The sequence below is a fragment of the Bison bison genome, unplaced genomic scaffold (assembly GCF_000754665.1).
Source record: "Bison bison bison isolate TAMUID 2011002044 unplaced genomic scaffold, Bison_UMD1.0 scf7180017864322, whole genome shotgun sequence".
NCBI classification, from domain to species: Eukaryota; Metazoa; Chordata; class Mammalia; order Artiodactyla; family Bovidae; genus Bison; species Bison bison.
This window is the reverse complement of record NW_011494894.1, coordinates 5,788,407-5,801,015: the sequence shown is the minus strand read 5'-3', so window position 1 is coordinate 5,801,015 and position 12,609 is coordinate 5,788,407. Positions and strand designations below refer to the sequence as shown.

Below are 12,609 nucleotides of genomic sequence, written 5' to 3'. Positions count from 1 at the left end.
GTCTTCCTAGTTGTTTGCTCTGAGATTTGGGTTTCCCTGGTGGCTCAGAGGTAAATAATCTGCCTACAATGGAAGGGACCCAGGTTTGATCTCTGGGTTGGGAAGATCCCTGAAGAAAGGAATGGCTACCCACTCCGGTATTCTTGTCTGAAGAATCCAATGGAGTCTGGCGGGCTACAGTCCATGGAGTCACAAAGAGTCGGACATGACTGAGCGCTTTCATTTCACTTCCAGCACTGGAGTTTGCAGGCAGTTAGGTAGAGCTACCTCTTGGTGTTGAGATGTGGACTTCCAAGAGACTTTATATTAATATAAACTCCTTACCCCTACAAGAGACGCAAATTAATATTCCCTGGAGTCTGTGGTTCTCTATTAGAACCACCAGCTTCAGCCCTCCTACCATAGGAGCTCAGGCCCATCCTCTGGGCCATGAACTGAGATCCTACAAGCCACAAAGCCACACAGAGTAACAACAACAGCAACAAAAAGTGAAATTTTAAAAACTAACACATATATTAGAAAAAATAAAGATAGAAGTAAAACAACCACTGGAAGCTAAAACATAACTGCAATAGGAAAAAAAAGAGAAAAGAGAACAAAAGCTGGAAAAAGTCTTGGCTGTTGAAGGGCAGGGCTTAGGTGGGGGTGGGCCCTATCTTCAGGGCCCATGCTGCAGATAAAGGCCCTGGGTGGGGATGGGGTGCAGGTTGCCTAAGCTCAGCCTGGCCTGGAGGGGCTCTGGAATCCTCAGAGTACAGAGGATCAGGCCCCTGGCTTCAGCAGGCTTCCCAGGGTCGAGTAGGTTCCAGGTACATTCCCCTGATCTTCTGACCTCCGAGGGTCTCTTCCCCGCTGATTCCCTTGAGGTAAGTGTGCCTCTCAAGGCCTGGGAACTGCTCTCCCTGAGCTGCTCCTCAGGGGAATCGGTCCTGTCCAGCCTCTGCCCCTTCCCCCTCGCTCCCCAATATATTCTACCCCATTGCTCGGAGGTTCCTCCTGTCCACCTGGGTGTCATGGTCACCACCAGCATCTGGTAAGTGCACTATTTGTGGCACCTTCTCTCTCTGCCATCTTGGCTCTAGCTGGTTATATGGGGTGAAGTTAGGGGTGTGCACAGACTTAGGGCTGGAAGGGTGAGGTGTTTTTCCCACCTTTCTGGTGGTAGGGACTGCGGGAGGCATGCTTAGTACCCTGCTTTTTGCTCCTGGCTCCTCATGAGTAGCAGTTTTTCGGTCTTTTTGTGTCTTTTGTCCATAATTTGCCCCAACTGCATATGCACGCAGTTATTTTTAGTCCCTTATAGTTTCTTTGTATTTTGTTGCTGGAGAAGAGGCCTGTCCAGGTGCAAGTGTTGCAGCAGTTACAGTAAAGGGTCCCAGGTCCCAGGCTGTCTCTAACATATTCACTAACATATAGGTATGGAAAAATACTGTCTCCCAATCTCTTTCCTCAGTTCACAATTTATATTTCCTAAGTAATACCTTTTTTCTTTCAGAAATCAGATCTTGCAGATATTCTGTACTGTAATATGAAAAGAAGACAAGAACTGAAAAGGTAAATTTTCCCTTTTTCTTGGTATATTTTTTAGCTTTGAATTGTGAGACTGAATATTTAGATTTGCAGAATCCTTTATTTTGTTTAGTACTGTTTTGTAGTTGCATATTTATAGCTAAATCACAGATATGATTTTCTTAATATTTGTATAAATTTAAGAAAAAGTTGAGTGAAATAAAAAAATCTTATCAGAATTCTATACTATGTAAATACTACTTTCAACAAAAATGTTAATTTGCATCTCAAATAATTTGATTTTGACACACCCTTACAAGATACATAACTTCATTACATACAGTAATAAAAGAGGTTATGAGGCTGATTTAATCATTTTGGATAAATTATCTTTGCATATTACCCATGAAGAGAATATGTATCTTATTGAATTGACATGGCTCTAAAACCATGTTAATTTAACAGATTGTGGCTACAACTAGAGAACTTGGGAAATAGTAGGAATAATTAAAGGTATTATAATGCTGAGTTTTCATTATTTAATGACCATATGGACCATGGTATATAGATTGCTATGAAATATGCCACACAGGACTGTTGTGAAGAACAAATAGGAATTTTAAAATGCTCAGAAAACTAGAGGGTCCTATTAAAATTTTCTTTCATTTGTTGTTTTCCTGATTTTTCTTTACTACAGTTAATATCTTATATGATATGCTAATAAGTACCAAACAGGGTCCTATTAAAGTTTTGTCTTATTGCTATTTATTAACAGGTAAATAAAGATAGGCAATCTTGTTGTAGAAAGAGCAAAGAAAATAAAACCAAGTGAAGACTCAGGTGAAACACCTATGGAAACTCTGAGATGTTTATAGTTTGCTCTTGCCATAATGAATTCTTTGAGAAGTCACTTATTTACGGTCTCTTTGTCCCCTGCTGGACGATAAATTAATGAGGGGTAAAGACTATACTTGATGTGTCCTCCACTGCCTCCCAGTGTCCAGCAGGATGACAGGCATTTAAAAGGCATTCAGGGGTTTACTGATATAAATTAATAGATTGTGGCTCATCAAATTTTTTCCCCTTTCTTTCTGACTACAGAGTAATATCTAGTTTTGTTGTGCAGGAAAATATTATCACCTCTAGCTATTGTTGCTTCTAGCATTCTAGTATGTTTTTTTCTGCCTTGTTTACTATGCTTATTTAAACTGTTGAGATGATCTTATATATACAGATTTATGCCATGCTTGTTTTCTGCTTAATAGTATATCAGTATATTTTGTATGTCTTTGAAAATTTTGCATAAACATCCTTTGAAATGACTATGATAGTTTATTGTATTCGGTAGAATGACATGTTTCTTAGTCATTTCCAAAATTTTAGCATTTACCTTGTACCTGACTTTTTGCTCTTACAGATAATCCTGAATTGAATATCTTATTATTTTTAGTCTATTTTTAGCTTTTTTCTCCTTAGATTTCTAAAGTGGGAATTACTAAGAAGTTAAAAGATAACATTTTTAGAATTCTTAATTATATCATCAAATTCCTTTGTGGAACTGTTATATCATTTTGCATTTCCACTGGCAACATATGAGAGGGTCCATTTAACAACCTCTTGCCAGTATTTAGTGTTATTTAACAATCTTGACTAATTTGATAGAAGAAAATGGTACATCGCAATTAGCACATCTGTGCTAGGGAAGTCAAACATTTCTCCCAAAAATGTCTATTAACCATTTCCTTTTTCTACTTCATTGGTTTTCTGTTCATGTCTTTTTCTAGAGCCTTAGTACTTTTTGATGAGATTTTTATTTACGAAGGCTAATAAGCTGTCACATTTGTAGCATATGCCATTTCCCAGTTCTTTTAGTTTTATTACTTTTTAATATACTACTGTAGTCATTTACGGGGAAGGAAATGGCAACCCACTCCAGTGTTCTTGCCTGGAGAATCCCAGGGATGGGGGAGCCTGGTGGGCTGCCGTCTGTGGGGTCGCACAGGGTCGGACGCGACTGAAGCAACTTAGCAGCAGCAGCAGCAGCAGCAGTAGTCATTTACATTTACTGTTTCCCTTTGTGATATTTTTCCCATTGCTATTAAGTTTAAGAAGTTCTTTATTAATAAATCTGATAAATGTTCCCTTTTTATTCTATGGTTTTTAAGTATTTAATATGAAGTATAGCAGTTACAGAAATAATAATTATTTTACACTTGAATGTTTAATCTGTTTGGGATTACATCATCTGATGTTATATAAAGCTGTAAATTTTTTTTTTCCAAATAACCAGTTATTCCAACACCATTTATTGAGTAATCCTTTCTCCTTTATTAATAATGTAGTTATTTTCTACTTTTAATGACGTTCATATCAGGCCAGTTCTTTCATTTCCTAACTAAAATGATACAGTGCAATATTATATATTATGTTTAATTTTAATGCCTACCTAATTTTCTGTGCTACTTTACAGACTGAATGTAGAAACTGACCCTCCAAGAAAGAGACCAAAAATTGATTCTTCATCCCAAGGACTTGTTACACTCCAGGAAACATCATATTCAAATAATAATCAGATTATTTCACAGAGTCCTTCTTCAAATGGAACTAAGAAAGATATAAGTAAATGTGTAGATTTTCAAGTTAAAGATATTAAATTGGCAAATGTTAAGAGTAAGCTGGACCATGGAATTAAAAACTTTAGCTGTCCTAAGGTGGCCAAAGATGTGAAACCAAAAGCTGAAGGCCAGACAAGTGAAAAAAAAAGCCCTCATTTACTTGCTCAGAGGGAGAAGATGAAGGAATTCAAGAAAGAAAGGTCCAATAAATTTAGAGACAGTTCTGAAAAATGTGCTTCGGAGAAATGCAAGAGAATCCAACTTTCTCAGGATTGTAATTCCAGCAAGATAATTAAGGAACCCTTTGAATCTAGGAGAAGGATTAATTTCAAAATCCTGGTAAAATCCTGCAATACCCTCCAAAATCTTGTACAAGAAAATGTGTTCAGTTCAGGTTCTAACAAGTTAAAGACTAAACAGGAGAAAAAAGAATGTCCAGAAGGCACTCAGTTTTCATTAAAGTTTACAAGGCACAGAAGTGAATATTTATTTTCAGATTCCACATATAAGCAGACTGTTCATGAGTGGGAAGGAGCATATCATGAGCATCAAGAAATTAATGATATAAGTTCTGGTGAAAACCTAACCCAGGTAAGGTAGTGCAAAATGAATACAGACCTTAGTAAAGAGTTCAAATATAGTTAGGTTTGAGTTGTTTCTGTTATAGATAATGATCGTAAAAGGCAGATTCTGTTTAGTCAGGAAGATATGTTGGTTCTTTTATTTTACTCTGTAAATTCCAACTTCCTTAAGAAACTATCCTGGCAACTCTCAGGGACCCAAAATAGAAGGGATTGTGTAAAAATACAGAATAAGCAGTTATAGATAGTCCTACCAGAGAAGTACTATGACAGTTTTCTCTAACTCCAGGTACGACAGTTCCAAGGTTAGTATTCCAAATAGCTGCTCCTTTAACAAATTATTCTTTTGGGTGCCCTGTATGCCAGGTACCACAATCACAGTCATCATTTTCAAAGACTTTCTTATATGAGGAGGTACAGAAACAGCCACCTCGAGTCTGACAAATACTTAATCACCTTATATGGGAACACATAGCAGGGGATTAACATGGCCTTGGATGGATTAATTCAGTAAGATTTACTGGAGGGGATAACATGTAAACTGAGAACTAAAGACTGAATAGGAGTTATTCAGGTGAAGACAAGGTGGAGTGAGATGGGAGAAGCAGGAATGTTCCAGATAGAGGGAACTATGTATACGGAGATCTAGGCTAGAAAGCTTGGCACATCTATTTTTGCTTCTAAATTATGCAGTAAATCAGCATTTGTGGACTAATTTGAAAACCTAATTCTGATAGCCTTGTTTCTATGGCAAATAAAATTATTTATCTTTAGGAGAACTTTTAGAACTTTGGAACTTTAGAAGCTCTGAAATTTAGAGACTGCTTATAAACAGCAGTGGTGGAGCTTACCTCTTTTTAGGAATCAAGATTATAGAGTGTTATATAAGATACTTCCTTTGAAAAATGGAGGGATTGTAACCAAGGGGGCCAGAAGAGCTTGAGAAAGAGTACTCTTTTTCACTGAACTTGAAGGGGTCCAAAGAAGGAAAGAATTGAGTTTGTTCTTTTTATTGCTTTCTTAAAGAAAAGTTTCCATTTTCTTCTTGTGCTGTATAACCAATTCTCTAGAGTAGAATGCAAGAAAGGAATCTGAGTTTTCCAGTACGTTCACTGAACATCTTTGTATCATTGTTTGGTATTCCCCTGGTGCTGTATATCTAAGGAACAGTATGAGATGTACCTTACACACTTTTTTGCTCTCTGTTTAGAATTATTACAAAAACCAAATGAGGTACATAGCATGAATATAAGTTGTAGGGGAAGCAATTTTTGCATGATTACTTTTCAATTATTGGAATTAAAACTCTTTATATTCCTTTGATAGAAGTCTTATCTGACTGAAAGTCATTTAGACACAGGAGAAGCAAGTAAATATTGTTCTTATCTTGAATATGTTATCGTTAACATTATTAGTGACAGTAGCTAATCATTTCAATATTATATTTGTTTTCCTCATAAATTCCTCAATGGATAATTGTCTTCCTGAAATAATGAGTTTACAAAGAAGTAATTGTGTTTTTTTGTATTCAGTGATCCTGTTATGCTTTCCTAGAAGAAAGTGACTTCTTTTTTTCCCTAGGCTTATAGTTCTTTGTTACCTTTTTCAGTCTGCATTCTCCCCTCACCATTGTGAACTAATGTTCTAGAGATTTATTGTTTATAGGCCACTTTTATAAATGGTATCCCACTTAATTCTTATGAGTCTCTGGGGTAGAAATTCATCAGTTTATCTAAATGTTAATTAAAGGTACCTATTATGTATTAGGCATTTAGAGTTTGAATAAGACGCTTTTACCCTCAAGAAGTTCCCAGAGAGGTAAATGTTCAGATACAGTGAAGAAAATATTAACGCCTTGGGAATTTGGCTGGTGTTAGTATAAATTTGGAAGTGAGTTAAGGAAGGACTCATTAAGATATTCTTAAAAGATTCTCTTAAGCTTGGAGATTCTTAAGCTTGGTGTTGAAAAGCGTGTAGAGCAAAGAATGGAAGTGTTGTCCTGCCGGGGAAATGATCGGTTGTGTAGTGGCCCAGAGTTGTGAAATGGCATGGACGAGCATACGTGAGCACTTACACTGTTCAGTTTGACTTGAGATGTGTTGAGAATCTATATGAGAGGAAGTTGGAGAGGAAGCCAGGGTCTAGGCAATGGATTCTTTTATCTCTTCTGGGAAAGACTGTTTTTCATGTTGTAGATAGGACAGAGCCACTGAATAATCAGGTTTTTAGTTTGGAATCACTCCAGCAAATAAAGCCATTTATACCATCATTGGTGTTACTCCCTTTTGTCATCTCCAGGGAAGGCTTTATCCCAATCCATGGACTTAATAAAACATGGAAGGGGGAAGGCAAAGTTAAATGCCCTCTAAGACCTTCTTTTATAATAAGGATTTGAAGTTGATAGAAAGTTTTTTGAAATCACTAAAAGTGACTTGTCAAAGAGAGTGAAGGGTAGTAGTGATCCAAGTAAAAGAATGAAAAGACTTTGAATGTCAGAAGTTGCAGGAAGTTCTATAATAATCTCTAGCTTGGTTGGCACTCCTTAGCTGAAGAGACTCTAAAGTTCTAGTGAGATTTGAAGTCAGGTGGAGAAAGCATTATAGAACCCAGGGTCATGGGAGAGTACGGCTGTAATGGGCCTACGTGTGTGATGTGCGTGGTATTGTATTGTGTGAAGATTGATACTGGAAAGTTAGGGTAGAAGCTCAATTCCCAAAGCAACATAGGATATACTTTTTTAAAGAGAGTCTGCAGTTTATATCCAGCTTCTTATAAAATACATGTGTGTTTGGTGTTATCGTGGAGAATTCTTAGAAGATGATTTGGTTTAGTAGAGGCTTAGTCAAGTTCCTTGTCACCTGTATGTAGGATTGGGTAAGTCTCAGCTGCTCACCTAAAGTGCCAGGGAAAAACTGAAATTAGAGAGATCAGTCTTTGCTGGGAGACAAAAAATAAAACACCCATACATTTTCAGTCTTTCCCGCCCTCAGCCATATACTAATCTTCAAGTTTCTTTTGTTATTTTGTCATGTCACTTTTAGAAATGGTTTGTTTACTCATGGATGAAAATTTCCCACCACCAAGGCCCAGTATTCTTTTTATCTTTGCCATGGTTACTTCTGTTTCTTAAGGTGGCATGTTTTGTTCTTAGAATATGAGTATTTTTAGGGAGGCATGTATGTGAATGAGTCAATCTTAAAGAATTTCTACTATGTTTCATGACTTAATAGAAGGAAACTTTTCTATTCTAGGGACAGTTTTTCATCTGGGGCAGTTTTGCCTCTTAGTGGGTATTTGGCAACTGATTTGATGGAGATTTTTTTTTTTTCAGTTCATTGTTTTTCTTTTTATTGCATTTATTGAAGTATGTACCCCCAAACAACATAGCTTACTGGGATGTAAACTGAAATATAGATAATTTTCTCTTCAACTCCATTTACATCAAATTCTGTCTCTGTTATAACACTGAAATTACTTGGGCAAAGGGATGGAGACATTTTTGATTGTCAAGGATGGGAGGGAGGTAGGTATCTAGTGAGTAAAGGGAAGAGATACTTCTAAACATCCTACAGTGCAGAGAACAACCCCAAATGCTTTGTGTTTTATTTAAAGAAGACTTTAAAACCATGTTGATTGCTTTTTATTTGTGACAGTGATACTTTGGTGTCTTCTGGATCAGTGCCCCTTGATAGAAGAAAGGTTTCTCACCTCTGCTCTAAAGTTAGATTCTGCTTTAATTTCTTTACATTATAATACATTAGGGAACTACCCTGAAGTGAGAAGAGTATTAACCCCACAAACGAAGAATCATCTGATCCCGAATGTCAGTAGTGCCGTAGCTGAAAAACCTTATTCTAGGTGTATGCTTCTTAACTAATTAATAAAATTACTTTTCATTTCAGAGTTTTGAAGCACCATGTTCTTCAGTGTCACTTGAAAGTATTCAAGATACAGATCAAGAGGTTACTGATATATTTGTTTACTGTCAATATTTTTAATGACATTAAGAAAGGGGATTTCTATTTTAATAAAAAATAATGATGATAAAAACTTTTATAGTATGAAAATAACACTGATGTCTGTACTTAATTCAGTATATAAGTATTTATGAAGTCCTGAAAAATTCTTTGGAAAAGTATTTCCATTTATTCAATCACCTTTTGGCCTTTTTTTTCTAATAAGCTAATTTGTTTTGAATAAAAAGTGTGGAGCCTATGCTCACAATATTAATTTTAATTTAATGTTATGTTTTTGCATGCTTATGCCTCAGCTTGCCAAAATACAGTATAATATTAATATTTTTGCCTCATTTTTCTAATTAGCAATAAGATGAAAGTGTTCAGTGAAAATGAAAACACATACATATTTATTTTTTGCCTGTTTTTTCATTTCTCAGCTAGAATCTTCTGGTCAAACCTAATAGAAGTATTGCAAGTAATTTTATGTTCCCTGCTTCTAAATTAAAATTAGATTCACAGAACACTTTGGGTTTTTCTATTTAAAGGAAACTTTAAAACCATGTTGATTGCTTTTTATTTGTGACAGTCAGTTATATTTTTATGTCTTCTGGGTCTGTGCCCCTTGATAGAAAAAAGATTTTTCACCTCTGCTCTAAAATTAGGCTATACTTTAATTTCTTTACATTATAATACATCAGGGAACTACTTCCCTGAAATGAAGAGTATAAAGATCTGGATTTCAGTTTCTGATAGTTAATTAACAATCTTAGAAATTAGGAAGAGTGCTGATCATCCAGACAAAAACATACTTGGCTCTTAAAGTACTTTGAAGTGAGAATGGAAATGAGAATTAACTTATTTCAGAGAATGAACTTATTATCTCTTATGTATTAGACCCTATGTGAGGTTTTTCATGTTATTTCACTTAATCCTTACAAAAAGTATTAAAAGGATACAAATATTTACCATTCCTATTGTGCAGATAAACTGAGACCCATGGTGGTTAAATAATTCACCTAAGGCTGTAGTAAGAAAAAGAGAAGAGCCATTTTATTTTTTTTTAAAGAGCTTAAAAAATTTTTTTTTGACTATGGTTGATTTGCAATGTTATGTTAGTTTCAGGTGTATAGCAAAGTTGATTTAGTTGTAGATACACATATATCTTCTATTTCAAATTCTTTTCCTGTAAACCTTGTAAATGTTTATAAATCTGTGGGGTTTTTTTACCATGTGGCTTCCATATTTTTGTAAAATTTTTGCTTTCCACAGACTATCTCATATTAAGTGAATTAAGAATTAATTGCTTTCTTATTAATCTGAAGAGAAAATAATTCAAAATATTGTTTTGCGGGTCTTTTGCAATTTAGATGCAGATAGTAGAAGAGCTTCATGCTGCTCGTGTGGGAAAAAGCATGGATTTACCTGTGGTTCCACCTTCAGGAGAGTTAATGAGTATGGAAATTGACGTGGTAGAAGATGATATACATTCCTCTGCTGGTATACCCTTTATGTGTATGACTGTGTTTGCGATCTCCTGTGTTTTCTCAATGTTCAGTTTTTATAATATTTAGGTGAAAGTGTTAAAATGTGCTCATTTGAAATAATAAAATATGCTATATTTCTTTCAGCTATAGGAATCAGGTCTAAGATTTGTGTTATCATTTGCTTTATGTATCTCACATTATTAGGCAGTTAGAAATATTTTCTTTCTTTTTTTTTGCCTAAGGACACTAATCAGAATTATGAGTAGTCTGTTATTCTTGCTCTTAATCATAAATTTTAACAGTTTCAAGTTTGTAAAACACTGATCAGAAACAATGCAGTTTTCTCAAAGGTATTCATGAATTTCTTACTTATATAGTAAAACTGTGATTATTCTTACTCCTGGGAGAAGAAAATGATAGATAACCCTCCAGAGTATGCTAGTATACAGTTTTGAATTGCATTTATAAAAATAGTAATGCTGCTACATTATGTTCATGTTGCACTTTCCAATTTATTGTTTATCTGTGAATCAGTTCACCTGTTCCTAATATGACCCTAAGAAGTAATAATACTAGTATTATTAGTTTTCTTTCTTTTATACATATTTATCTTTTCAGTGTTATTTCACAATATATTAAGATTAGCTTATCATTCCTAACTGGATAACTACCAGTGATAGAGTACAGGGTTCAACAACATAATTACTGCTGTCATAAGTTAGTTTATGATTTAAAAATCTACCCAAAAGTAATATGCAATATTCTACTGGTGGATAATTAAACATTGATTACTGTTCTTTCTCTTAAGAATTGGAGTAAATGTGTTTTTGTTGTTTAAAGGATTGCCTTAAGAATGCTATCAGAGTTCTATGATAACAAAGTTTTATTTATTATACAAGTGTGTTACAAATGTCAATTCTCACTTTGCTTTTTTCCCCTAGCAAATGCTGCTTCAGACAAAAAGCTTCTAATTGTTATTGACACAAATATTCTGATGAATCATCTCAAATTTGTTAGACTTTTAAAGACAAGAGAAATCCCAGGTATTTATAAAACATACTGACTGATTCTGATTTTCTTATTTAACATTGCTGTGAATTTTTTACTCCCCATAAACTTACTTTTGTTTGGATATGTTGTTAAGCACAAACGTGCACAGCATAATCAGCTTAAGTAAAAAGGGGAATAAAAAAGAGCCTTTACTGGTTAATCTAGCTTCTAAACTTATTCTTCTTTGATCTCCTGTAGTATTTATTTTTGTAATGTTCTTTTGACATTTGTATCTGTTTTAAGTTCCTATTTTTATGTATTATCTCTTCATTTAGATTGTGAATTTCTTTAAAACTTTTAATTCTCCTACAGCAGGTCAATTTAGTAGCTTAATACATATTTGTTGACTTATAAGAAATCTTTTTATTTTTTTAGGCTTTGACAGTCTTGTGTTAATAATTCCCTGGGTGGTTGTACAAGAGCTGGATCGTATGAAGGCAGGAAAATTACTGAAACATGCCCAGCACAAAGCTATACCTGCAGTTCATTTCATCAATGACAGTCTCAGAAATCAAGATAGAAAGCTATGGGGTCAGTCAATACAACTTGCATCTCAAAAACTTTGTAAGTGTTGTTCTCTCAGGGTGTTCCCTGATTAAGATTTGTTTGGATGCTGACTCATTATTGCAGGGAAACGGTGCAAAACTTAAAACAATACTATAAGTATTGCATTATGAAATGGCAGGACATGGTGATGTTTTGGACTGTTCTATTAGGCTTGTTTTGGAGGTCTTTGATATTTTCTGTTTCTCCTAGACCTTATTGGGAAGGTCTGTGATTTCACAGATAGTGACTATATAGTTCTGTATGCATAGTTGTCAGTATTACAATACTTGAATCTTTTTTTAAAATACCTTGCTGAGTGATGAGGCCCATAAGTGATCTGTGTTTCTAATCATCTGCGTGCTCAGTTGCTTCAGTTGTGTCTGACTCTGTGCGACCCTGTGAAACTGTAGCCTGCCGTGGGATTCTCCAGGCAGGAATACTGGAGTGAGTTGCCATGCCCTCCTCCAGGGATCTTCCCCACCCAGGGATTGAACCTGTGTCTCCTACCTTGCAAGTGGATTCGTTTAATTGCTGAGCTACCAGGGAAGCCCCTAATCACCACTACATGCAGTTAATATAATACAGAGATAGGTCTTGTTTTCCTCTGGTTTGTCAGAACCTATAATAAGGAAGTTTTTTTATAATCAATTCAGTTCAGTCACCTAGTCGTGTCCGACTCTTTGCGACCCCATGAATTGCAGCACACCAGGCCTCCCTGTCCATCACCAACTCCTGGAGTTCACTCAAACTCACGTCTGTTGAGTCGGTGATGCCATCCAGCCACTCATCCTCTGTCGTCCCCTTTTCCTCCTGCCCCCAATCCCTCCCAGCATCAGGGTTTTTTCCAGTGAGTCAACTCTTCGCA

General features: G+C 35.5%; 1 protein-coding gene across 7 annotated transcripts in view; it reads left to right on the top strand.

Annotated features, from left to right (window-relative positions):
* The window catches only part of SWT1 (SWT1 RNA endoribonuclease homolog (S. cerevisiae)), a 108,284-nt gene that overhangs the window by 15,129 nt on the left and 80,546 nt on the right, over positions 1–12,609 (top strand). For 5 of the 7 annotated variants that reach the window (XR_826409.1, XM_010853081.1, XM_010853078.1 and 2 more), the window contains 6 exons: positions 1,496–1,554; positions 3,980–4,715; positions 8,608–8,667; positions 10,032–10,176; positions 11,090–11,191; positions 11,574–11,762. Coding sequence is in view for 6 of the 7 variants with exons in the window: in XM_010853081.1 (XP_010851383.1) it covers positions 1,496–1,554; positions 3,980–4,715; positions 8,608–8,667; positions 10,032–10,176; positions 11,090–11,191; positions 11,574–11,762 (1,291 nt within the window). In the remaining variant the exon portion in view is untranslated. The remainder of the gene's footprint in view (positions 1–1,495; positions 1,555–3,979; positions 4,716–8,607; positions 8,668–10,031; positions 10,177–11,089; positions 11,192–11,573; positions 11,763–12,609) is intronic. The other 2 variants (XM_010853079.1, XM_010853080.1) reach the window with 2 other exon arrangements.